General features: G+C 51.1%; 1 protein-coding gene across 6 annotated transcripts in view; it reads left to right on the top strand.

Moving 5' to 3' along the window:
• LOC147725710 (uncharacterized) overlaps positions 1-25,472 on the top strand; it is a 137,787-nt gene that overhangs the window by 49,395 nt on the left and 62,920 nt on the right. For 5 of the 6 annotated variants that reach the window (XR_015309802.1, XM_086964396.1, XM_086964397.1 and 2 more), the window contains exon 2: positions 9,272-9,298. The exons of the other annotated variant lie outside the window; for it this stretch is intronic. Coding sequence is in view for 4 of the 5 variants with exons in the window: in XM_086964396.1 (XP_086820522.1) it covers positions 9,272-9,298 (27 nt within the window). In the remaining variant the exon portion in view is untranslated. The remainder of the gene's footprint in view (positions 1-9,271; positions 9,299-25,472) is intronic. 6 annotated transcript variants of the gene reach the window in all.

Here is a 25,472-nt window from a genome sequence, read left to right as displayed (position 1 = left end):
GAAATTGGCGCCAAACCATTCCTGGCTGCTTGTACCTTGACAGTCACAAAAACGGACTCCTACAGAAGTTGAACCTCAAGCCCTTGGAGAACTGCTCTTACTTTCACCAACTTAGCAGCACCTCCCTTGGTGTGGAAGAGCATTCCCCTGCATCTGCAGACATTGACCTTATCGACCCGGTACTTCGTCTTGCTGGCCATCCGCCCACAGAGGTAGCAACTCGCCAGTCCAGGTGGTCAGCCCTGTTGCTGTCACTGAGTATCGAGCCACTGGCCCCTCCCAGCCTCTCAGCACCAATATCCTGGGTACCTGAGTCCTTACTCCTACCAAGGCTTGTTGCGTGTCGAGTCCGGCCAACACCAACGTCAACACAGACCTGCCGTCAAGGGACTTCATGATCCATGCGATCTTCATCCAGGGGCCTTAAACGCCATAACTATTGAATTTAAACACTGCTAAATAAATACTTCACTCCAGTCTCAATTTTGGCAGGAGACTTCGACACGAGGGGCCTGGGCTGTCAATCTCAAACAAGCAGCTTAACCATCAAGGCTGGCTCGCTTCAGAGCCTTCTCAACAACCACAAGCTAGCTTCCCTGTTAACTCTAGAGAAATCACGTGAGCCATAGTGTGAACTTCATCCCACATTTAGGAACATAACAACAATAGATTACATTTTCATCAGAGAACTTCTGACTGCCAAAGTCAGCACTGTCCAAGTGGACGATTGAGCATAAAGTGGCCAGACCCTTGCGAGTAATCTTGCAATTAGCCACCAAGGATTCACCCCAGTTATTCATTTTGGGCGGTCCAACAGGAGAGGAACGGCGCAAAGTCCTCCACAGAATTATATGGGAGTGAAGGAAGTGGCCCATTTATGGTCACTCTGGTCACTCCCAACCACCTTTCTGCCTTCCCAATAAGTGAAGAGTCGAGAAGACAGTAGAGAATACAAACCAGTTAGTTTATTGGTAATACGCTGCAGTGGAACCCAGTTTGACCAGTCTCCTGAGGTGACTGCCGCGGGGACTGACCCGTGTCTACACGGTAACACAAAATATACATTTCCAACACCTCTAAAGACCCGCCTAAATCAGAATTTTCCAGCTCAGGCCATGATGAACAAAGAAGGCACACATAGATGAGTGTGGCACAGGGCTGGGAACATGCTATCCTGACCTCAAGGCTGCTTGGCCAGTGTACCTACCATTCCAAGGTATGGGAACAAGTCTTTCTAACAGCAAAGGTATTTAATAATAAATGGGACATTCATTAGTGTAGCAAAGCTTCACGCCTGAGAAGTACAAACTGGAGGCGCAGTGGCAACCTTTCTGCTGAGGCGGGCATTGTGAAACAGAAACTCTAACTTGGTTACAAAACAAGATAGGGCCAATAAAGATGGTTCAATGAATGCTAACTAAACACGAAATAGAGTTGAAGCATAGCGTAAAGGGCATTTCGATTCTGCGCATTACGGAAATTACATTTCAAATCTAACAGACCCTCCGTTTAGCATGCATGCTAATTTTTATTGGTGCTATCAGGTAAGGATCTTTCCAATTCTAAAACAGAGGAGGGGAAATATTCACACATGAACTACCATTATTAGCATATGAATTATACAGTAGTGTTATTATCGCATCATATTAACACATAATTAGTACTGGAATATGCCTTCATCGATGTTGAGCAAGTCTTGAATACCCTGCATCATCGTAGTGTTTGCATGAGAATCACGCCTCAGAGCTGCAGGACGTCTCTTGAACATTGATATACAGCAGGCACAACGGGCAAGGACACAGTGTGTACACAGACAGCAGGTCAGCATGATACCTCCTCTGGTAATCAGAAAAATGTGAATCTACCAGCCCCAAGTAGTGAACAAGTTCCAGAGCCACCCTGAAGTGACCATGTCTCATTCTCCTGATGTATCTCTGAGGCTAGTTTGTGCAATTTATGTATGTCTGCATATACAGTGGGGCGTGGTCTGGGATGTATACACAGCAGCTACTACCAATGATGCCACAGGCCCCACCCCTATCAGCTAAGATAACATCTAAAACCATACAATTTTGAAGGGCAACAAGTCTCGTAGCCTGGACCTCTACTGTGATGTTTGTCAATATTCATGCAGTCATATTAATGACCCCTTCCACTACCCGAGTGAGCCGTCTGATATTGAGACTGTTAGCCAATGGACCCCAAAAAGGTATGATGCCTTTCATGGAATCTGTGAACTGCTGTAAGGTGGTGTCAGTCTGATCTATGTCATCAGTGCTAATAATTCGCCTAGACCGGGGTGCAGGGGCACCTCTTCGATGCAAACAATGGTCTTTATGATAATTGGGTGTGGCTATGTACTCTGGTGGCAGCAGGCCATAGAGGTAACTCCTTCCCGACCATCCTTCACGGAGCCAAACGTAACCGTGAACTCCACAGACGAAATAAACATTAGGTGGCGGGAAAAGGAACAGACTCTTTACTCTCAGATTGTATGTGGTGTTGCATTTGCTCTCCCCACCTCCTAACTCTTCAACCCCCTGGATGCAATACGGGGCAATGACATCCACCACTGACAAAGGTATCTGCTTGTCTTCAGTAACGTTGCTGGCCTGAAAGGACTGATAGTACTTAGACATGTTGAACTGTAGGAAATATTCCATCTCCACCTGGGACCAATTCCCTTTCCTTACCCCCTTGAACGCCTGCATGCAGGAACTCAAGAATAACCTGCCAAATGGCTCTTGACCTGTGGGGTCACCAGGAGGTACCCTATGTTTGAAATGTACATTCTGGGTCAGGGTATGAGAACAAGTACTTTTTCAATCCAGTGGACTAATTTGGGAAGGGGAACGGACCATGCTGAGCAATGCAAACCACCCCTCGCAACTACTGTCATATGATAGGGGCATGGATAACAAATTCTGACTTCTGAGTCACCAAGGGCAACAATCCACACAACCAGCTCTTTGTCATATTCTAAACAGCATGTGTCTGATCCAGGGTCTGAATAAAGACATTATCTTTAGAAGACTTTCTGTGCTCCCTCCTTGTAGGGCCCTAGAGTAACCAAGATGTGTTCGGGAGGAACAGGCATAGTACCAATCAATGTATGCATAGGATATTTTTCTTCGAGAAAGTACATTATCCCAAGCACCAATATTAGTATAATACAATATAGGAGAACATCAGTCCAGTCTACCAGTCCCTTCGTCTCCTCCTCCGTACGGTAGATGCAATCATGCATGTCCTTCTTCTCACTCTCAGAAGGGAGGGGGTAGTAACGTGGCTGGGTTCAGAGTAGCACATCTTTTGATGGTGACGTGGTGCAAACAGGGTGAGTTCATGGCCAGTCATACGTGCACTAGTAAGGTGCTGCGTCTTTGTTCTATTCAAAAGTATGTCCACAGCATGTGGAACCATAACTGTAAGATCAGTATCCAGGACTAGCCCTGCCGATTGTCGGATCGAAATGGCCACTGCCGCTCTCAGACCGCTCGGGAGGGCTCTAGGGACTTTGTCAAGCAGAGCGGAGAAGTAAGCACTCTGCCTTTGCTTACCTCCAAAGGCCTGTGTTAAGACCGAGAGCGTGCAACGAGCCATTTCGTGTACATGCAACGTGAACGGCTTCTGGTAGTCTGGGGTACCAAGCACAGGAAAAGCAAAGCTCTATTTTTAATTGCTCAAAAGCATTCTGACAGCCATGAGTTAAGGGCAGGGGTTCATGCACATTTTTAATTGTTAAATGCAGTAGAGGTTTTATTAGTAAAGCAAAATTAAGAATCCAGTGGTGGCAATACGAGGTGATACCTGTAGAGGTTCGCACATCTTGTTGCGTTTTAGGGATACAAAAAGCCTCCGAGAAATCCCTGGAAATATTATTACATTTTTTTTCTTTGCTACAACTTAATGCTTTTCATACCACACATTCGTCACTCTTACAGCGCTTGAATGATTCCTCAATATAATCCCACACTAAAATGAGGTATTTATCACAATTTATTCACATGTATAAAAAATGCATTACATAAAACAATACTTTCGTATATGATTAAAAATCGGGAACATCCGAGGACTTTATCGATCATGTATTTTGCACACTCTTCCTAGGTACATAAAATTCACTTCGCTTAGGCTAACTAAAAAACTGTACTAGCATTTAAAAAGGAACAAGCATCCTGATATATCCTATACTTTACACAATCACATGGACATTACATTAGAGTACTACCCCACTGGAAAGATGATATTAATGATACATTTGTAATTCAAACTGATCCAATTGCCAAATAAATTTCAATTAACCTATTGTACAAAGACATTTTCTTGTATCTCATATGGTGCCTTGGCTTTTTTGGATTTCTTTCAAGAAAAAAACAGGCGTCAACGCGTTTCGGTGCTCAAAGTCCAAAAGATATGGAGCCACCTTCTTCAGGACAAAATAGTGATTGGGGTCACTTCATTCAAGTAGTTATAGCTTTATCTTAGGTAATTCATTTGGTCATTTCTTTGTGTGTATAGAGTATCACCTTGGCATGCAGCTGGATACTTCAAGGTTCCTTATAGTTAGTGAAGGTTACATGAATGTTTTCTCTCATTTGGGTCCTTCAGTATTCCAAATGCTAGCTGAGTGTTCTAATATATGCCAATATTTCGTCTGTGTCTCATTGGATATTTCAATATTCCAGATGCTACAGGTTAGCTGAGTATTCTGATGTACATCAATATTTCATCTGTGTATCTTTTGTCAAAAGTATATCGCCCCACAACGCGAGTTGGATGCCTGGCAGTTTCTGGTTTTAACTGTCGTCAGGTGTGCCTCTGGCTCGTTGCAGCCTATTTGCTCTCTGCTGACCTTTGGATAGCGGTCTGCACGTTCCTCAAGTGGTCCTGCTCCGGTGCAGTGGTTTTAGGGATAGTAATCTTTGTTATGGCGGCAATACGCTCAGATGTTGGTCCCCTTCCTTCGACAGTAGGTGACCCACTGGTGTAACCTCCTGTCGACAATATGGAAATTTAGAAAGGGATACTTTGTCCATGGTGTGCCAAATGTAGTAATAATTTAACAGTTGCATTCCTGAAACCCTCTTTAGTATCTGAAGCTATCATAAGGTCGTCCATATACTGTAATAGGACATTGCCTTAGGGAAGGACAAGGAAGTTTAATTGATCTTTTAAAGCTTGGCTATAAATACTTGGACTTTCTGTATAGCCCTGAGGAGGCCGACAGAATCTAAAACTTCTGCCGGCCAGGGAGAATCCAAATAAGTACCTACTATCTGGGTGTATAGGAATGCTAAAGAACACATTCTTCAGATCAATGACTGAGAAGTATGTGGCAGAGGAAGGAATTGTGGTCAGGAGAGCAGTGATGTCTGGGACAACAGTGAACCAGGGAAGGACTATCTTCACCTCTCGCAGCTCAATCACAAAACGGTAAACATCGGGGTGATCCTCTGGGGATCCTGGGGATGCTCTTTTTAAGATAAGAAGAATAGGGCTTTTATTTTTTTTAAACTTATTTATTTGAGTTATATAGCGCCGGCTAGACCCGGAGGTATCAGACTGCTTTACATGAGGAACAGTGAGTTACAAGTTACATCTGTTGTAAGAGTATAGATTAAACCTAGGACAGAAATGCAATGTTACAGTAGTTTGTTGGTGGGAGGGGAGACATAAACAGGTAGACGGGAAGAAACTGTGTCCAATGACCGGCTCGGTAGGTGACTGCAGAGGGGGTGAACCAGGGCTGATCTCCTCTATAGATGTCGAGGCAGCTCCACTGGGCATCAGCCAAATTGCTCGGACTCTGCTGTTAGTATAGTGATCAGGGTTTATCTGAAAAAGGTCAAGTTCACATGGGGAGTAGGAGAGATGAGAGCCGCAGTCAAATCAGAACCCAGGTGTGGATGGGGGCTAATGTTTTGATGCTATCAAGGCGCAGTCCACCCGGGGGCTCAACGTCCCGTAGTGGCAGCTGCCAGAGAAGTAGCTAGGCTGCGGGCAGAATGGAGTTAAAAGGCGAAGGCACCATCTTAAGGTCAGGCGTTGTCCAGGCCCCTCCCTGCAGATGATACCCAGGTCACAAAAAGCCCCCAGAATAGAGCGCCATCACAAGGGGGTATCAGCTGGAGAGCCCCTACTGCTAGGTTTGGGAGTGCCCCAAAGCCTCAGGAGCCCTCTGCGGTGGTAATCAGGGCTGGCCCCAGCTGCCATCTTCAGGTCAGGCACTGCCCTATGAGGGTTTGTCTGAGAGAAAATTTGCCTCAAACAAAGTTCCCAGGTCAAATCAGTAAATCGAGGGGGATTCCTTATACAGCCCCTGTTACTCCGGAACAGAGGAGCTCCGGAGCCACACTCACCTCTGGCTCCTGCTGGCAGCTCCAGGACCGTGTCAATCACTGCGGCAGTAGTAGCCAGCCCCCCCCCCCCCGCCACCTTGGGCAATCTTAACGTCTGAGGCTCCTGCGGGGGCCCAGATGGAGACCACAAGACACTCTGCGATCACCCTGGCAGCGAATCGAGTTAGATTTAGACGTCCGGTTTCGACGTGTCTGTATTGATGTCACTCGGGGTGTAACGGACGCAGCCAGTATCGGAGCTACGGCAAGCGCGGTCAGATGAATATCGCCCCTGGAGTTCAGCGGGGATTGCACTGTCCGAAAGGTTAAAGTGCCATTTCAAGTTGCAGGGTAAATCCAGAGGGGATTGAGATTTATTTATTTATTTATTTTAAAAGTTTTATATAGTGCTAGCTTGACCCGGTATATCTTGCTCTCGGCCCGACTGATGTCGAGTTAATAATCTGTCGGCGCAATTTTGCACATCAGGTCCCGAAGTTTACAGGGGCCAATATCAGGTAAAAAAAAACTTCGTTCCGCTCTCATCCGCACCCTCAGGGCAGCTTGTGCAACAGCTCTCACAACACGTGCGGGGTATGCCTTTGTTCCACTCCCTGATGTGTTGCTGGCTCGGCTGCTCTCACGAGCACCCGTGTGAGGGGGGCAGCAGCATGCTCCTGGCATGTGTGTGAGGGGGCGAGGAGGGCAGCAGTGCTGTTCTCCTGTTGTTGAGTGTGTGTGTGTGTGGTTGTCAACGCCGTGCTTCTGTTGGTCTATTGCACACATTAGCATTTGTCTCTTCCACAACACCAGATGCAATCAAGTCCTGTATAATCTGCAGCAGCGCCTGTTCGCCTGCCTTCGGGATCTTGTACTGGGGAATACGAGGCAGGACAGCATTGTCCTTACCTCTAATGGAAACCGGAGAGATCTGCAACAACTCTACATCTGTATCCCCTTAGCGCATAATGTCATTGGAACCTCTCTAAACTCAACAGGAAGAGGCTCCTCTTTTGACAAACACTGCTTAGCAGTCACCACAGTTGGTCCTATGGTCATATAATCGCCATCCGGGAGCATGAAATAGTCGCATGTAACTACAACAGGTCCAAACCTATTACATTTTCTCCACAACTGGGGGTCAGTATGAAGGGCGAGTCCACAGTGAAAGGACCATCGTCCGGGCCAGGGGCTCGGAGATGTGGGCTCACAACTGGTATGCCTGAGAAGCTTACTAAAACAATATATTAAAAATATAAAATGTGGGCACTTCATTCAGTCAAATGTAAACATGCTCTTACCAGGAACTTCCACAGGAACAGAAGTTGCTATTTTGCAACACCCCCTCAGAGATACTCTGGAGACTGACATTCAATCTTGTCTCCAACAGACCCCCAAAGGGAAAGGGGGAATTGGATAAAATAACAAAGAGACTGTCCTGGAATGCTGGCTTCCAAATTTCTCCCTCTTAGTCTGACTTTTTCTCCGTAAAGTTGCGATCGAGGAAACCTAGGAGACTAAGCACATGAGAATTATTACAACTCCTACTCTATCTGTACTCCTTTATTTATGTTTATATTATTTTCGAAACATTTTTTAGCCTACCTAAACTTCCTGGATACTGAGCCTCTCTTCTGGTTCTTGTTATTCTATTCTTACACAGTGTGCAAGTTATTTTATTTCTGCGTAGCTTAGAACTGTTCTCTAAGGAACTAAACAAACAATATTATTCTTTAGTACTTCTCTTTTCCTATTTTAACTATAGTTGCTAACTCTTTCTTACATGAGGAATAACCTACCTCAATCTCCTAAGCTGAATTGTTCTCGTTTGAATATATTTCTTCTTATCCATTGTGGTTGTAAATTATATTCTTTTAAAAAAATAATTTTATTTGCTTTTTACAGTACATAAATACAACAAGCATGTCACAGAAGACTATCATCCACCACCCTTCACCCCCCCCCCCCCACCCTCCTCCCGCGAAACCATACTCTCGTCTTTCTCTCGACTTTACATTGCTTCTCCAAGAGCCCCAAAATAGTAAAACACATTCCCAGTTAGACCCACCTCCTAACCAGAGCAGCCGAGTACCCCTCCCTCCCTGGTTCACAATTCTCCATCCAAGCCATGGTATCAGCGCCATTTCCCCCATACTCTATTAAACTTCTTAGGGCACCCCCTTGCCTTGTACGTGACCCTCTCTGCTGCCATGTATAGGTCCATACCCCTCCTCCACTCATCCAATCTTGGCGGGGTAGGGGCCCCCACGCCCGCGCCACATCCCTCTTAGCTACCGCCAGAACTATGAAGATCATGAGGGGGTGGCTCAGGTCAATATCATTCGGTATGCCTAGCAGCACCAATTTCTTGATCTGGCAGTAGGGTGACTTCCAGTACCTCCCCCCAACTCCCTCAGGACCTCCGCCCAATACGCCTGTATGACGGGGCACAACCAGACAGTGTGGTAAAAATCCCCCCTCTCCTGACCACATCTGAGGCACTGTGTGTCGCTAGCCCTCCCCATGTGGTGTAAACGTACCCTATCATAATACACCCTGTGCAAGATTTTATACTGGATAAGACGCAGGCGGGACTTGATGGCTACTTCCCTGGGGTGCATCAGGGGAGTATCCCAATCCACCGTATCCATCTCCCCCACATCGTGCTCCCACGATTCTCTAAGCTTTACCAGCCCATCCGGTATATTATTGATCAATGTTTTCTAGGCCAGGGAAACTGCCTTACACGGGATGTGTTCCTGCAACAGTCGCCCTTCCAGCGGTGCATACTCTGGTAAGGGCCCCACCAGCGCCGCCTCCGCCCGCCACGCATGTCGCAGCTGCGCATATCTAGAATACTGTCTGTGGTACAGCCCTGTAAATTATATTCTTAATGTCTTTTTAACAACTTGTCTTTTAATTTCTTTCAGGAACGAACTAAAGGTTTTCACCCCAAGGTAAGTTTATTTTGTTATCTGTATTTCATACTTCCATATATTTACAGCAGCATAAATTTCCTCAGTCAAATAACATTATTTTAATAATGAAATCAAAACTAATTGTTATTGCCAAGCCACTTAGCTGCAAGTGATTCTCTTCTCTGGAAAACCCATTAGACAGTCAGCCGTCTAACTTCCTTTTCTCCGACTGAGAGTAGTTCAGGAGACTCCTGGAACAGTGAGGGGAGGAGCTCTGACTGAAGTAATATGCCCACAAACCCACAAATTCTTCTTCTGATAGATACATCTGCCAGTGGATTCCTCACCTTGTGAATATCCCCCTGCGTCAGCAACATTCGGAAAACTCTTTTGTAGCACAATGGCGTGGACGAGGTCACAGGAGCAGGGCATCGCGCACGACTCTGACTGACGTCACCGACGCTTTATTAGGCCTACGTCGGCGTGATGACATCAGTTCCCTTTTTTCCGCGTCGTCGACGCTAACGGTTTCTTGGGATCTCTTGTGTTGCGGATAGTAACTTTGTTGCTATTTGTGTGTTTCTGTATCTTTTCGAGCTGTTGTTCTTCGCCGAAGATTTCGTTGAAGAAGACCGGGTTTAAGCAGTGTGGATCGTTTGCCAGGATAAGGTCTATAACCGATCCTCATAGTGATTGCTTGTGGTGTCTGGGCTCAGACCACGATGTCGGAGGCTGTCGATCCTGTTCTAAAATGAAACAGAAGGCTCTGCGTGAACGGGAGGCTAAACTTCTTCTGGCCAAGGTAAAGGAAAAAGATGCCAAGAGGTCTTCGAGGTCAAGATCCAGACGCTCGAGGCCGAAGTCGAGGTCAAAGACGAGATCGAGGTCGAGGTCCCAATCGGAGTCGGCATCTAAGTCTGCTTCGGGTCATTCTTCGGGTTCCTCGAAGAAAAAACGTAAGAGGAAGGAGCATAGTTCGAGGCATCATTCCGGCAAGGAGTCGGATTCGAAGAAGAGATCTTCATCTCGTAAGCACCATAAGGACTTTTTGTCTCCCTCACCATCTCGTGAGCCTGAAGGTGAAGCCTCGCCCTTTCAGTCCCGAGGGCCTTCTCCGGAACCGAATCCGTCTCTGGATCCGTGTCCGTCTTCTCAGCATGAGGAAGAAGACGTTGAGAATCCTCAGGCTTCGGCGACTCCGGTGCATCATCCAGAGGAACAGGAGGGTCGTGAAGATGCGATTCCAGTGCACCCTCCTCTGGAGCAGCCAGTGGGTTCGTACCCTCTGTTTCCTGGTCCTGTTCAGGACCCCTCGCATTTCCTTAGCGCTATGTATGGCGTGTATGCGAGAGCAATGTACCCCACTGGTGCACGGGCTGGTCCCATGGGTCCATCGTCGTACAACTTGGGCGTCACTCAAGGTTACGCCCTGGCGCCTTTTCTGCCGTTTATGCCGACGCCATATCCACCTTGGCTTGGTTCGGCGCCGCTGAGGTCATCGACTCCGCGCACGGCTTCGCCGGCTCCGGAGCGACCTCGGGATCGGAATCTAGGTTCGACGCCGGTTCCGGCTTCCCATCCTCAGGCTATTCCTCACTCGACGCTGGCCCCGGTTCCATCGGAGTCGTTACCGGATCAGACGACTTCGGTTCGGTTGGAGTGGTCGAGGCGTAGAGCACAGCGTCTCATGGAAAAAAAGGAGTATTAGGATCCGGAAGTAGAGGAAGGAGAGCTTCAGGATTAGGATCAGGAAGATATTTTGAGGATCTGCATAGTGCAAGTGGTTTGGAATTTTCACCGAAATGGGGGTTGCCTGCAGTTTCTGATGCACCCTCTAAGGATGTGGCTCCATACCATGTTGTAATTAAAAAGGCTGCAGAACTGCTGAACTTGACTTTGCCTTCAGTAGAGTTTAAATCTAACATCCTTACTGAGGTTCTACATTCACCCTCTTCTGTTGTTGAGCCGACTCTCCAGTTCACTGAGGCTCTTACTGAACCGATAATGGAAGTCTGGAAAAAGCCCTTGATTGCTCCTGCGGTGTCTAGAACTGTGGCGAGATGCTATAGGGTGGCACCTGGTGACCCTGATTTCTTAACTTCCCATCCTTCGCCAGAAAGTCTGGTTGTTCAGGCGGCTTGTTCGAAAAAGTCGGCAGGTGTTTTTCCCGAGGTTCCAGGGGATAAGGACTCGAAAAAAAGTGGATCAGAATGCCAAGAAAGTATTCTTGTCAAGTAGCATGGCCCTGCAATCGACAAATGCTACTTGTCTGCTGGGAAGATATGTACATGCCTTGATGGACACGGTTAAGCAGTTATCATCTAAGCATCCGGAGGAGGATAGGAAGATCTTCAATGAGGTTGTGTCTGACACGCAGGCTGCGGCTCACCAGGTGATTCAGAGTGGCATGGACACGGCGGACTCTGTGGCTAGAATAATGGGATCTTCAGTCGCCACTAGAAGGACCGCTTGGTTAAAATCGTCTGAATTTTCATTTGATGTCCAGGCTGCTCTAATGGATTTGCCTTTTGATGGCACTGGCCTTTTTGGGAAGAAGGCTGATGCTGTCCTAGAAAGGTTTAAAGATAGCAGGGCGACTGCAAGGTCTTTGGGCTTACAGGCTAGAGGCACTTCCACCAGGAAATTCAGGGGTTTTTGAAGGTCTACATTTCGTGCCTATAGGCAGAACCAACAGCAGCAGCAACAGCAGAATCCTTTGTACAAGTCCTATAGAGCTAAACAAAGGGGTCGTGCCCGAGGTAGTCAAGCCTCCTCCTCCTCAACCTCCTCCTCTAATACCCACCCCCCACCTACAACAGCAAAGCAGCCCTAGATCCACAATTCTGGATCATGCGGGTCCTGTAGGGGGTCGGCTTACCTATTTTCTACGAGATTGGGAATCGGTTACATCAGATCTTTGGGTTCTCAATCTCGTAGAGAATGGGTATGCTCTTCCCTTTCGGGAATTTCCCCCCAATTACCTTCCTTGCCAAGGTTTTTGTTCGGAAGACCACCTGCTTCTCTTGCAGGAAGAAGTCCTGGCTCTTTTCAGAAAGGGTGCGATAGAGGTGGTTCCGAAGCAGGAGAGGGGTCAGGGATGATACCCCTCTTCCCATGTCTTGGACAGACCACTCGCTGGTGACTATCCAATGTCCACTGCCAGAGTCTCCTTTTAAGCCCTCGGCGCGAGTCTTGCTCAGACGTCGTTGGAGTAAATTAAAACTGGAAGACCTCCACCGTCTTCTTTCCGAAGACCCACTGGGCCCAGTGGAGAATGTGGAATCTGGCTATGACCGTTTTTGCGAATGGGTTACCAGAGCCCTTGACTCCCTTACTCCAATGACATCGAGCAAGTGTGGATCGCGTGACTCAAGTCCTTGGTATGATGGTACACTGCGTGCGTTGAAAAGCTCTTGCAGACGCGCAGAGAGAGACTGGCGGAAAACTTATGACAACAGTAAAAAAGCCTTTTATATGGCTACCCTCAAGTCTTATCATCAAGCTGTCTGCAGAGCCCGGGCAACATTCTATGCCCTGGAATTCCGCAACAGTCTGAATCCATCCAAAACCATTTTTAAAGCTCTCAAGGACCTTGTGGCTAAAAAGCCCTCTGTGGACGTTAATGGCTCTAACACTCACCTTGAAACGCTGGCGGCCTTTTTTCTGGAGAAGGTTCATACCATCTATAGAGCCTTTCCCACGGTCGGGCATACAGGCGCCGGGCTGCATAGTCTCCCCAGACAGGTGGTCTTAGATTCTTTCCCCTGCCTTACACCGGAGATTTTTAAGACTCTGGCCTTTCAAGTTAAGTTGGGGTCTCATGCAGACCCGCTCAAGCCAGCAATGTTTAGAGACTTGACACCCTCTAATCTCCTGCCAGTTTGCGATCTGATTAACATCTCGCTTACGTCAGGCCTGGTACCTTTGAAGTGGAAGCAGGCAGTAGTAATGCCCATATTGAAGAAGCCATCTCTCAATCCCAGTAAATCAGAGAACTATCGCCCGATATCGCTTCTCCCGTGGCCAGCTAAAGTCGCGGAGGCGCATGTCAACATCGCCCTTTCTGACCATCTCTCGCGCACTAACGTTCTGGATGACACACAGAATGGATTTCGAGCTGGCCACAGTATGGAGACCGCACTCCTATTCATGGTTGAGCATTTGCGGGCGGTGCTCGATGCGGGTCAAACGGCGGCGCTTGTTTTATTAGATCTGAGCACCGCCTTTGACACCGTCTCGCATGGGATCCTCCTGCAGCGCCTTGAGGAGGCAGGCGTGACTGGCACCGCATTGCAGTGGTTCCGATCGTTTCTGGCGGACCGTTCTTTCTGTGTGGCTGTCCTGCCCCATCAGTCCAAATTCCATCCTCTGACGCTTGGGGTCCCGCAGGGATCCTCGCTGAGTCCCATGTTGTTCAATCTTTACGTGAGGCCGCTGGCTGAGGTCGTAAAGCACTGCGGTATGACCATGGTGTCATACGCGGACGATACTCAGCTAGCGGTCACGATCAGAGGGGATTCTGGGGTGGAGGCCCCAAGATTCCGGGACGGACTACGGACGGTGGCCAGTTGGATGACGTCCAACTGTCTCCAACTGAATGCCAAAAAAACAGAGATTATGGTCTTTGGCAAACAGACGGAACTCTGGGGCGATACATGGTGGCCCCCTGAGCTGGGTCCCACCCCCACTCCGGTCTCGGAGATAAAAAATCTTGGGGTGTGGTTGGACCCTACTCTTAGCTTTGTATGCCACACTAAAAGGATTGCGGCTTGCTGCTTTGGCATCTTGCGTAACTTGAATTTTTTGACGCCACGACCCGTCAACTTGTGGTACAGGCGACGGTGTTGTCTCGGCTTGATTATGCCCGCTCCCTTTTGATAGGGTTAAATCAGGCCGAGCTCACCCGTCTCCAGCGAGTGCAAAATGCAGCTGCCAGAGCAGTTGTAGGCCTTCCTAGGTTTTGTCCTGTTTCCCACACCTTGCGTGCTCTTCATTGGCTACCCATTAGGCAGAGGATCCACTTTAAAGTGCTTTGTATGTCCTTTAAGATCTTAAAAGGTCCCTCTGCCCAGATCCTTCATAACCTTCTGTGTCCCTACATTCCGAGTCGTTCTCTACGTTCTTCGGACCGTGAATCAGCAGCAGTCCCACGTTTTAAACGCAGCCGAGCTGGGGGACGCTCCTTTCGGGTGCATGCTGCTGCTCTGTGGAATGCCCTTCCATTTGAAACCCGGACCCTCGCCGACCTGCTTTCATTCCGTAGGGCTGTCAAGACTCTTCTGTTCCCGTAGTCTTCTCCCTTCCTAATGTCCATCTCTTCAGTTATGTTGTGTGGCTTCCTTGTCAGGCGCCGGGACGCTCCTTCGCTGGAGCAGCTGTGCGCACAATAAATGCCAGTAACATAACATAACATAACATTTCCTGATCCCCAAGAAGGATGGCAGACTTCGTCCAATCCTGGACCTCAGGGTTTTAAACCTCTATCTCAAACAGGAGAGGTTCAAGATGCTCACTCTTGCGCAGTTTCTTTGAGCGCTGCTGGAAGAAGACTGGATGGTGTCAATCGACTTGCAGGATGTGTATTTTCAAATTCCAATCCTGAAGTCGCACAGGAAGTATCTCCGTTTTACTCTGGGTTCGCAACACTACCAGTTTGCGGTCCTTCCGTTTAGACTTGAGTCTTCACCAAGGTGATGGCTGTGGTGGCCGCACATCTCAGTAGGTCGGGGATTCCAGTGTTCCCCTATCTGGACGACTGGCTGATCAAAGCAGAGTCGCCAGAGAAGGTGCTCCATCATTTGCAAGAGACAACTCAGTTGTTGCGAAGGGTTGGTTTTTTTCAATAAATGTACCCAAATCTCACCTGGTGCCCTCCCAGCGCAACCTGTTCATAGGTGCGGTACTGGGCACTACTGTGTGTCGTGCATTCCCTCCTCCTCAAAGGATTTGCGACATACAGGAAATAATACCTTTATTTCACAATGAAGCGGTTGTCCCATTCCTGAAGGTCCTTCGTCTGCTTGGTCTGATGGCTTCTTGCATTCTGTCGGTCAACCATGCACGCTGGCACATGAGGGCACTCCAGTGGTGTCTCCGCAGGCAGTGGTATCAGCACGACGGAGATCTCGGAGTCAGTGAGGATCTCCAGAGAAACTGCGGCGGATCTGTCTTGGTGGGGCGTGGAAGGAAATCTGTCTCAAGGAAAGCCTTTCCAGCTGCCTCCATCGGTGGCCACAGTGAGAACAGATGCATCCACTCTAGGGTGGGGTGCTCCTCTGGGGGACCTGGAGGTCAAAGGTCTTTGGTCTCCAGAGAAAAGGTTGCTTCACATCAACCTTCTAGAATTGCGGGCGATACGTTTAGCGCTCAAGGCCTTCCTCCCTTCCCTTCGCGGTCGGTCGGTTCAAGTCCAGACGGACAACCCCACCGCGATGAGGTATGTCAACAAGCAGGGAGTAGTGGAGTTGCGGTGTCTCTGCAGAGAGGCTCTGCGTCTCTGGTCCTGGGTTCAGGACCATCAGATTTGTCTGATGGCAAATCATCTGGCCGGGGATTCTGAACGTACGTGCAGACAGTCTGTCTGCAGTTCTCGGCCGACCACGAGTGGAGGCTACACCCGGAGGGGGTACGTCACGTCTTCCGGATGTGGGGAACTCCTCAGGTGAACCTGTTTGCCACTCATGAGAATGCTCACTGCCCGTCGTTCTGCAGTCTCCAGTTTCCGATGCAAGGAGCTCTGGTAGACGCGTTTCAGTTGAGTTGGGACTCGCAACTCCTTTACACATTTCCTTCCATACCATTGATTCCTCGGGTTCTGAGGAAGATTCGCCAAGACCGGGCCCAAGTTATATTAATCGCCCCGGATTGGCCAAGAAGGGTGTGGTTCACAGATCTTCTCCACCTCTCCTCGTGCTCGCCGCTACGTCTCCCTCACAGGGCAGACCTCCTCTCCCAGATGGAGGGGCAGGTTCTACACCCCCACCTCCAGACCTTACACCTTCATGCCTGGAGATTGAACTGGGCAACCTGAGTTCTTTTTCTCTCCCTCACGATGTGAAGGATGTCATGTTATCAGCCAGGCATGAGTCCACCAAGTCCAACTATTCTTATAGGTGGTCTAAATTTGTTGCTTGGTGTGGGGAGAGGTCCATTGACCCTTTAAGAGCTCGTTTGTCCAGTATTCTTTAGTTTGCACTTTCATTAGCCCAGCAGGGTTTTGCAGTGGCAACTATCAAAGGTTATTTGTCAGCCTTATCGGCTTTCCTTTGTTTGCCTGACCAGCCCTCTTTGTTTAAATCTCCGATTGTATTACGTTTCATTAAGGGCATTACCAATAAATTTCCTCCTACAACATTTATTGTGCCTCAATGGGACTTGAACCTTGTTCTTACATTTTTGATGGGTTCTCCTTTTGAACCTTTACACTCATGTCCCTTCAGACTTTTGTCTTTCAAAACGGTCTTCCTGGCCGAGATTACCTCGGCAAGGAGGGTAAGTGAGCTTCAAGCTCTAAGCTCCCGTTCTTGACCATTCATGCTGATAGAATGATTCTCAGGACCAGGGCTGCTTTTTTGCCTGAGGTGGTTACTCCATTCCATTTAGGACAGTCCATTACCCTCCCTACCTTTTTATACTCCCCCTCACCCTTCCAAGGAGGAGGAGAGGCTTCATCGCTTGGACCCTAAGAGGGTGGTGAGCTTCTACCTGGACAGGACAAAGGAGTTCAGGTTGGATGACCAGCTGTTCGTTGGATTTACTGGCTGCAGGAAAGGAAGATCTGTGCACAAGCGCACACTTTCAAGATGGATAATTTTATGCATCAAGATCTGCTACTCCCTGGCGGGTAAGGACCCTCCTGAGGGTATAAGAGCTCACTCAACTAGAGCAAAGTCTGCAACTTCTGCTTTATCTAGGGGTGTACCTGTTGAGGATATTTGCAGAGCCGCGACATGGGCCTCCCTCCACACTTTCGCAAAGCATTACTGCTTGGATACCGAGGTGAGGAGGGACGGCCACTTTGCGCGCTCTGTCCTCCAGGGTTTTCTGGTATAGGAGAGTGGACACCCTCCTCCGGGAGTGGGGACTGCTGTGGGACTCTATTCACAAGGTGAGGAATCCTCTGGCAGATGTATCTATCAGAAGAACAAGTTACTTACCTTCGGTAACGCTTTTTCTGGTAGATACAGTATCTGCCTGTGGATTCCTCACTGACCCACCCGCCTCCCCGTTGTTCACTCTGCTATACATGAGTTTATGGATTTTTATATTTGTATATATATGGGGTTTTTAATACCTTTCCTGCGCACTATGTGTGCAGTTTTGAATTGTATGTACTATGTACACTGTATATATGTATATCTGCTGTCATTGGTCCGTCCGGGTGCCTCGAAGGAACGGAAAAAAGGGCGGAACTGATGTCATCACGCCGACGTAGGCTTAATAAGGAGTCGGTGTTGTCTGCTGGAGTCGTGCGCGATGCCGTGCTCCTGTGACGTCGTCCACGCCGGCGTGCTACAAAAGAGTTTTCCGAACGTTGCTGACGCAGGGGGATATTCACAAGGTGAGGAATCCACAGGCAGATACTGTATCTACCAGAAAAAGCGTTACCGAAGGTAACTTACTAGTTCATCTGTAACGCTGAAGTGCACAGGCTCACGTCTGCTTTGAGGGAATTCCTAGACCCAACGGGCACTAGGACGGATAGAAAACTGAACGAGAACTAAACCGCAGGTAAGGCTCCCTCATCGACCACTTTTCATTTTGTAGAACTTGTTGGCTAGTACATCGCAGATTGTTCCAACTGACTGCTCTGGAGGCCTGCCACCGGGGTATAATACTATAAGGTAGCAACTTTAGTAAGTGTTTGGTTGAGTGCCACAAACCCAGCTCTTTGTTATATATTCCTTCCCATTCTTTGTCTCCTAGCGTTCTCGTCAGGGCCTTTTCCCACCTGGCCCGGCTAGTGTTGTGTACATGTCTTTTACGGAGGTTCAAAGATGCATGTAGTTCGGAGATCAGTCCCTTGTCTGATGTTTTATTTAGGCGCCATTTTTTGTATTGGGTGAGATGTCGCTGTGCATTCGGTTTATTTTGTGGGTGTGATATCCAATGTTGGGGTTGCAAATAATCGGGTTGCTCTGTTTCGGGAAGTCCATAATCTACATGTATCTGAGGGAAAGAGCACTCCCTCCTCGTCAAACAGGATGCCCATAGAGTGACAGTCTGATTGTCACCACCTTGGAATAACCAGTGCTTCTCAGATTCGGCCCACTTCAACTCAATCAGGTAGTGCAATTGCGCCGCCTGGTAGTATAGTTGAAGGTCCGGAATGCTCAGGCCTCTGATACTGGGGGGGAAGAAAGCCAAGGGCTTTCTTCATGTGAGGTCTGTTCCCCTGCCAAGTAGCTCTGTCTGGAGATCGGAGTTCCTGCCAGAGCGTGGCGGGAGAGGTAGAGTCTGAAAGAGGTATAGTCTCTTTGGGAGAATTGTCATTTTTATTGCTGCCAGGAGCTCAGGTGAGGTTTCCACCACCCTAAGTTGCTGTGGCTTTGCCTGTGCAGCAAGCAGTAGTTACTGGAAGTGGTGGGCTGCGTTGTGGCAGCCAAGTTGATCCCCAGGTCCGGGATTGCCTAAGTCGTCTATTGAATGCGTTATTCCCTTGTCAGCTGGTCCACCAATTGAGGTGGTAGGGAGAGACTAAATGCCTGTGATTTCTCGACATTGACCATCAAGCCCGATGCCAATGGCTCCATGTAGAGAGCAAATAGCTGGGGTGCGAGGGGCAGCCTTGGCGCATGCCTCCACCATCGTTGAGAGTGGAGGCATTGCCATTGATCTGGACAGTCGTCGTGGGTGTGCAATAGCAATTTAGAATCTGAGTCTTGAGCATCCCCTTCAGCCCCTCCCCCCCCCAGCCAAAATGTGTAATGACTTGTTCCAATTAGTGCTAATTGACCCTATTGAAGGCCTTTTCTGCGTTGATCGCTAAAAGCATGTATTCGCCAGGGGCGCACAAGGCTTTCTCAATAACATGAAGGACTTGTTTGGTATTATCGCTAGTCTATCTCTGGGGGATGAAGCCCCCTTGGTCTGGGCCGATTTATAGAGGGCATATATATGGATTGAAACTGCTTGCCAGGATGCCCGTAAACGGCTTCAGGTCAACATTTAAGAGGGAGATTGATCAATATGAACTGCATTGTGAATTGTCTTTGCCTAGCTTGGGGATGACGACTATTGAAGCAGTCTGCATCAAGGCCGGTATTGCCCTGGGGTCGGCAAAGGTGGTAAACAGTTGTGTCAGAGGGAGCGCTAGGACAAGGTAGGTTTTGCAAAAGGCCGATAAGTATCCTTCTGGGCCTGGGGATTTCGCCAGTGTCAGCTGGGAGATAACTTATAAGGCTTCCTCAATGCGTATGTCTCCATCGAGCATTTCAGCTTGTTCTGGAGTGAGGGGGTCGTTTGCACTAATTGGAGATACCGGCTGCCGTCTATTGGGTTTAAAGGTTGACCTGTGTACAGGTCCGAGTACACAGTGTTCGCCATGGCTTTATCGTCTGTCACCAGCCCCCCCCACCCCCAGTTCCCTGATTTGCTTGGAAAGGGCTTCCTGTTTCTCTTTGCGAACTTAGTTGTCCGCAGCTGAGATCGCAATAAATTTGTCCCTTATAACTGTTTTGAGCACTTCTGGTAGTACTGCAGTAGAAACGTCAGGAGAGTCATTGTGTAGTAGGTAGTTCGTGATCGCTTGTTGGATTTGCGCTATCACTTCTGGGCGTTGCAGAATGGCGTCTCGCAAGTGCCATTGTCTGGAGGGGCGCTCCGCCGCTGGGATGGACAGCAAGATTGTCACAGCTGTGGTCAGAGCACCTCTGTGAGGGTCTCCGTCTTTGTCATGAGTGCGTGTTTATCCTTCATGCCCAGGATGTAGTCTAACATGGCGTATGTCTTATGTGCGTTGGAAAAAAAAATATGCACAGCCCTAAGTCAGTTCAGTTCAGTAAATCTTTATTTCGACGATTAATAACCATCATAAAAATACACTACACAATAAAAATTTCATTAAATTACATTTCTGGAAGGGCGTGGCCAAGATGGCGGTGTGAGCGGACGTGCTTTGCTGAGCTCCCGCCGCCGGACGCCGAATTCAGCATTAAAATAGCACTGGCCCGGCCGAAACCGGTCCCAAAAGAAGCCTGACCCCGGTACCGCGGCTGCGGTAGCCTCCTGAGCCGGTGCAGTGACCGGAGACGGCCCGACACCGGCGTAGACTCGCCGCGGAGGCAGCGGCAGTTGGGGCCCAGCACGAACCAGGGGCCGCGAGCGGGGACGAGAGTGAGGCCGCGGTGGGAGGAGCCGCGGGGCCGCCTGAAGACGCCCGAGGCGGGCTGCAACCCAGAGTGTAGGTCCGGCCCGCGCGGTATCGCGCGAGGCCTCCCGCGACCAAGCGCGGAGGCTTCTGCAGACCTACCACCCACACCTGACGTCGACCCCCGCTTGGACATCGACTGCCGCCCGCCGCCGGCCTCACCAGCGGAGCCCGGGACCGGGCGAAGCACGTGGGCGAGGCGCGAGGGAGCCTACGCCTGACCCGGCGATTCAGCACGGCGGCGGCGAGGTAACCGGGGGGGGGGGAGAGACTTAGCACCACCAGGCCCCCCCCCCCCCGCCGCGGGCCCGCTTTCCGCCTGGCCCGGCCGGTGGGAGAAGTGGCCGGAGGCGCGAAGATCCGCCATCTTGTGCGGCCTGGTGTCGAGGCCGAAGTGAAGCCCGCCGCTGGCCTGGCTCCCAACCCGGCTGCCGCTGGTGCGCGGCGGCTTGCGGGGGGACCTGCCCGGCCCTGCCCTCTCACGCTGTGGGCCTGAGTGGACTCTGCCCTATCTGGTCGCCGGCCGGAGGTTACCCCTCGGCGCCACTGACCCATCGGGACGTCAGCACCCGGCTGGACACATAGCCACCGCATCGAACGCGCTCTCCTCTCCAGCACCTACGACCTGGGCCTGCGGTCCTGGAAGCGGCCGATTGCGAGACAAGGGACAACGCGGGAGCCATGTCCAACGCTAGGACAAGGAAGGACCGCTCCATTGCCGAGCTCTTCACCCCCGGTGCGGTGGGGAAGAAGGCGGAGGTCGCACCGGCCGGCCACCGAGTGGGCTCCGAGAAGAAATGCCAGACCCCTCCATCCCAGGGACAGGCGGATCCGGAGGGCCCGGTCACACGCTCCTTCCTGGAGTCGCTCTTCGTGGGGCAGTGCGAGGACATACAAATGTTGAAGAAAGAACTGCAAGACGAGATCAGAGAGGTGCGCCGCGATACCTACGCCATTGATGAGAGAGTGGCAGAGCTGGAGACGAAGAGCGATGCGCGGGATATAGAGATTGAGGCACTGCGACAGGAACTGGTGCGCATACATGACCAGCAAGTGGACCTCCAGACCCACGCTGAGGATTTGGAGAACCGTTCCCGGCGGCATAACATCAGAATCCGGGGGGTGAAGCACTCTCCAGACACAGAGGACCTCTTTCAGTTCACCCGGGGCCTGTTCAATCATATCCTAGGCCGATCGGCGGACTCTCCCTTGGGCCTAGACAGAGTGCACAGAACGGGCCCACCTAGAGCGGCAACGGCCCACCCGGCCGACATCCTAGCATGCGTCCAGGACTTTCGGACCAAAGAGGAGATCCTCAACAAAGCACGCCAGATGGCGCCGGTGACCTACGGTGCACACTCCCCAGCTCTGTATCAGGACCTTGCAGCGCTGACCCTGGAGAAAAGACGCATCTTCCGACCTGTCACAGCAGAGCTGCGGAACCGCCACATTGCCTACAGTTGGGGGCACCCCTTTAGACTTGTCTTCAAGATGGGCAACAACCTCCACAAGGTCCGCTCCCTCAGGGAGGCATGCAGCCTCCTGAACATCGAGGAACCGGCCGTGGCTGAGGACCCGGGGGTGGGGGGCACCGCCAGCGAAGAAGCACCAGGACGATGGCGGCAGCGGCGGCACAGGCCGCGGCGTCCCGCCACCAAAGAGATAGAAGAAGGCCAACGTGCAGCCGTGGAGACCGTCGCACAGGGTCTGGTGAGCCAGGACAACGACTGACCCCCGGCCGGGGGCTCATGGACCTTCGGGGCTACGGCTCAACCGGGATCGCTCGCTCCGGCGGCGGGGGTGACACCTCGCTAACCCACACCTTTCTTTGCCATTGCTTGATGGACGACCCAGTCGGGGATGTGCACTGTCCGCCGACACCGTCGCCATCGCCTCCACTCCAAGTGTTTCCCTTACCACGGATCCAGCGGACATTCACCTGGATCTGGGACTATGATGGTTCAGACTTCTTTTTGGTTGAGTTGACAGGGGCAGAGGGTAGGGAGGGGGTGGCACCGGAACTTGCACCTCTTCCATTGTTTGGACATTGGACCTACAAGGGTTCGGGGGTGGGGGGGGAGGTTGCACCAGAGTTGGGGGTAGAGGGTGAGGGTTGGGGGGGCTCTCCTTGTCCAGGGGATTTTACCACCACAGATGGGGTCGTTCGGACTCCCAGCGCAGTGTCTTCCTTGGTCCGTCGGCCCGCACTTGGCGCTTACAGGTGGGACTTGGCACTTCCCCTATTGCCTCAGACATGACGCGACACCTAACAGTCCTCTCGCTTAATGTGCGGGGTCTCAACAGTCCGAACAAGCGCAAAGCCATATTGTCCTTTCTTGAACGCTCCAAAGCAGATATCTGCCTCCTCCAAGAAACGCACCTTGTCCGTGGCGACCAGCACAGACTCAAATCACGCGCCTTTCCCTGGCAGTTCTTCTCCTCCTCCCTGAAAAAGGCAGCCGGGGTAGCAATTCTAGTGGCGAAGTCCTTTGAGGGGAGGGTCCTCCAGAAAGAAGCTGAAATTAAAGGGCGGCTTTTACTCTATAGCTTTCAGGTTGCAGGCCACACTTTGCTTGTGGGTTCAGTCTATGCCCCGAATGAGGGACAGGAGAGGTTCCTACACACGGCACTGGAGGCCTCCACATCCACCACATATACACACCTATTGCTGGGAGGGGACCTCAATATCGTGTTTCACAACACAGCAGACCGCTCAGGCCAGAGATCCGGGCAGGTAGGGGCGCTCACTGCTGCAGGGCACACACACATAGCAGACTTGGGACTCGTAGATTTATGGCGACACATCCACCCCCAGACGACGGCCTACACATATTACTCGGCTGCGCGCAAGACTTATGCAAGGCTTGACTATTTCCTATGCTCCTCGCAGCTGGCACTACGGGCGGAGGAGGTGGAGATAATGCCTGCCGCGCTATCCGACCATTCCCCGGTAGTTGCGACATTTCGAATGGGGACCGCGCCGGCTCCACAGCGACACTGGAGATTGCGGGACGGCCTCTTGCACCTGCCCGACACCCAAACACGGCTCCAGACCGCGATTGACCACTTCCTGGAACACAACGCCAACGACGATACCACGAAGGCCACGCAGTGGGCGGCCCTCAAAGCGGTCTTACGCGGTGAACGTATCTCCATAGCCACCGCCAACAACATGGAACGGGCCCTGAAGCGTTCTGAACTTACCCAACGGGTGGCAGAACTGGAACAAATGCACCAACGCACGGGGGCGGCTCGGGCATGGCGCCAATTGTGCGCCGAGCGTAAAATGTTGGCGGCTTTAGATCAAGACGTGGCGGAATACACCGGAGGCGACCGCTGCGGGAAACTCCTGGCGAGCCGACTGCGGGCGCAAACCCAACGGCAACAGGTGCGCTCCCTCCTATCTGCTGGTGGCGGCCAGCTCACGGAGGACGCTGCCATAGCGGCGGCCTTCGGCAACTTCTACGCGGCGCTATACGACGCGGATCACCTGGACCCGGCTGCCGGACCGGCCTACTTACAGGGGGCTGAGCTCCCCATCCTCACCCAAGCCCAAGCAGACTTCCTGGAACGGCCCATAGGCCTAGAGGAAGTCATCTCCGCGATTGCCCGCCTCAAAGTCGGGAAATCCCCGGGCCCAGACGGCTTTACCGCGGCCTTCTACAAGTCCTTTTGTCAGCAGCTTGCCCCCCTCTTGCGCGACCTGTTTAACACCTTCGACAAACCTGGTGCCATTCACACGGACCTGCTGGAGGCGTCTATCTCAGTAATTCCCAAACCGGGCCGGGACCCGACGGTTTGCGGCTCGTACAGGCCCATCTCGCTGCTGAATGTGGACCTGAAGCTTTACACCGGCATACTGGCAGGCCGCATTGCCCCATACATGCAGCAGCTAATTGACCCTGACCAGTCGGGCTTTATCCCCCAACGGCAGACCAGCGACAACACCAGGATAGTGTTGCACCTCATTGAGGCTGGTTCGCGCACTAAACCGGGCTGCATGCTCCTCACCATCGATGCGGAGAAAGCATTCGATAGGGTACACTGGCCCTACCTCGACCAGGTTCTCCGCCACTTCGGGTTTGGGGAGAAGCTCCGCCACCGCATCTTCAATTGCTATCGCCGGCCCAACGCCACCGTGAGAGTGAACGGCCATACTTCCCCGAGATTCGATATTGGCAGAGGCACGCGCCAGGGTTGCCCATTATCGCCGCTCCTATTTGCGCTTTACATGGAGCCGATGGCCCAGAGGGTGCGACAACATGCGCTCATCTCCGGCATTAAATTCGGAGCTGACACGCACAAAATCAGCCTCTACGCAGACGACGTCCTGCTGTCCCTCACAAACCCGATGCAGTCCCTGCGTGCTCTCTTCGTGGAGCTTCACACATTTGCCCTGGCCTCGGGTTTTAAAATCAATGAAGCGAAGTCCGAAGCTCTAAACATCTCCCTGGGGCCGGACGTGGTGGCCGAGATTAAGTCTGAATTTAAAATACAGTGGTCGGACGCGGCGATCCCTTACCTGGGTGTCCGCCTAGCCCCTACTGTGCGGGGCACTGCACGGGCCAACTACGCGGCGCTCACTGACAAACTCTGGGAGCAGCTACGGAGATGGAAGCCGCTTACACTATTGTGGCTGGGCAGAATCGCCGCCGTCAAAATGACGCTGTTACCGCAAATCTTATACCTGTTCCAGACGCTCCCCTTGAATCCTCCAGATGGCTGGCTGCAACAGACCCAGTCGGAGCTGTCGCGATTCATCTGGAATGGCCGCCGACCGCGGTTTAAGCACACACTCGCCACTCTGCCCCCAGCCCATGGGGGGGTCGGGTGCCCGACCTCGCC

This window comes from Lissotriton vulgaris, chromosome 3_2 (assembly GCF_964263255.1).
Source record: "Lissotriton vulgaris chromosome 3_2, aLisVul1.2, whole genome shotgun sequence".
Classification (NCBI taxonomy): domain Eukaryota; kingdom Metazoa; phylum Chordata; class Amphibia; order Caudata; family Salamandridae; genus Lissotriton; species Lissotriton vulgaris.
This window is presented reverse-complemented; position numbering and strand designations above follow the sequence as displayed.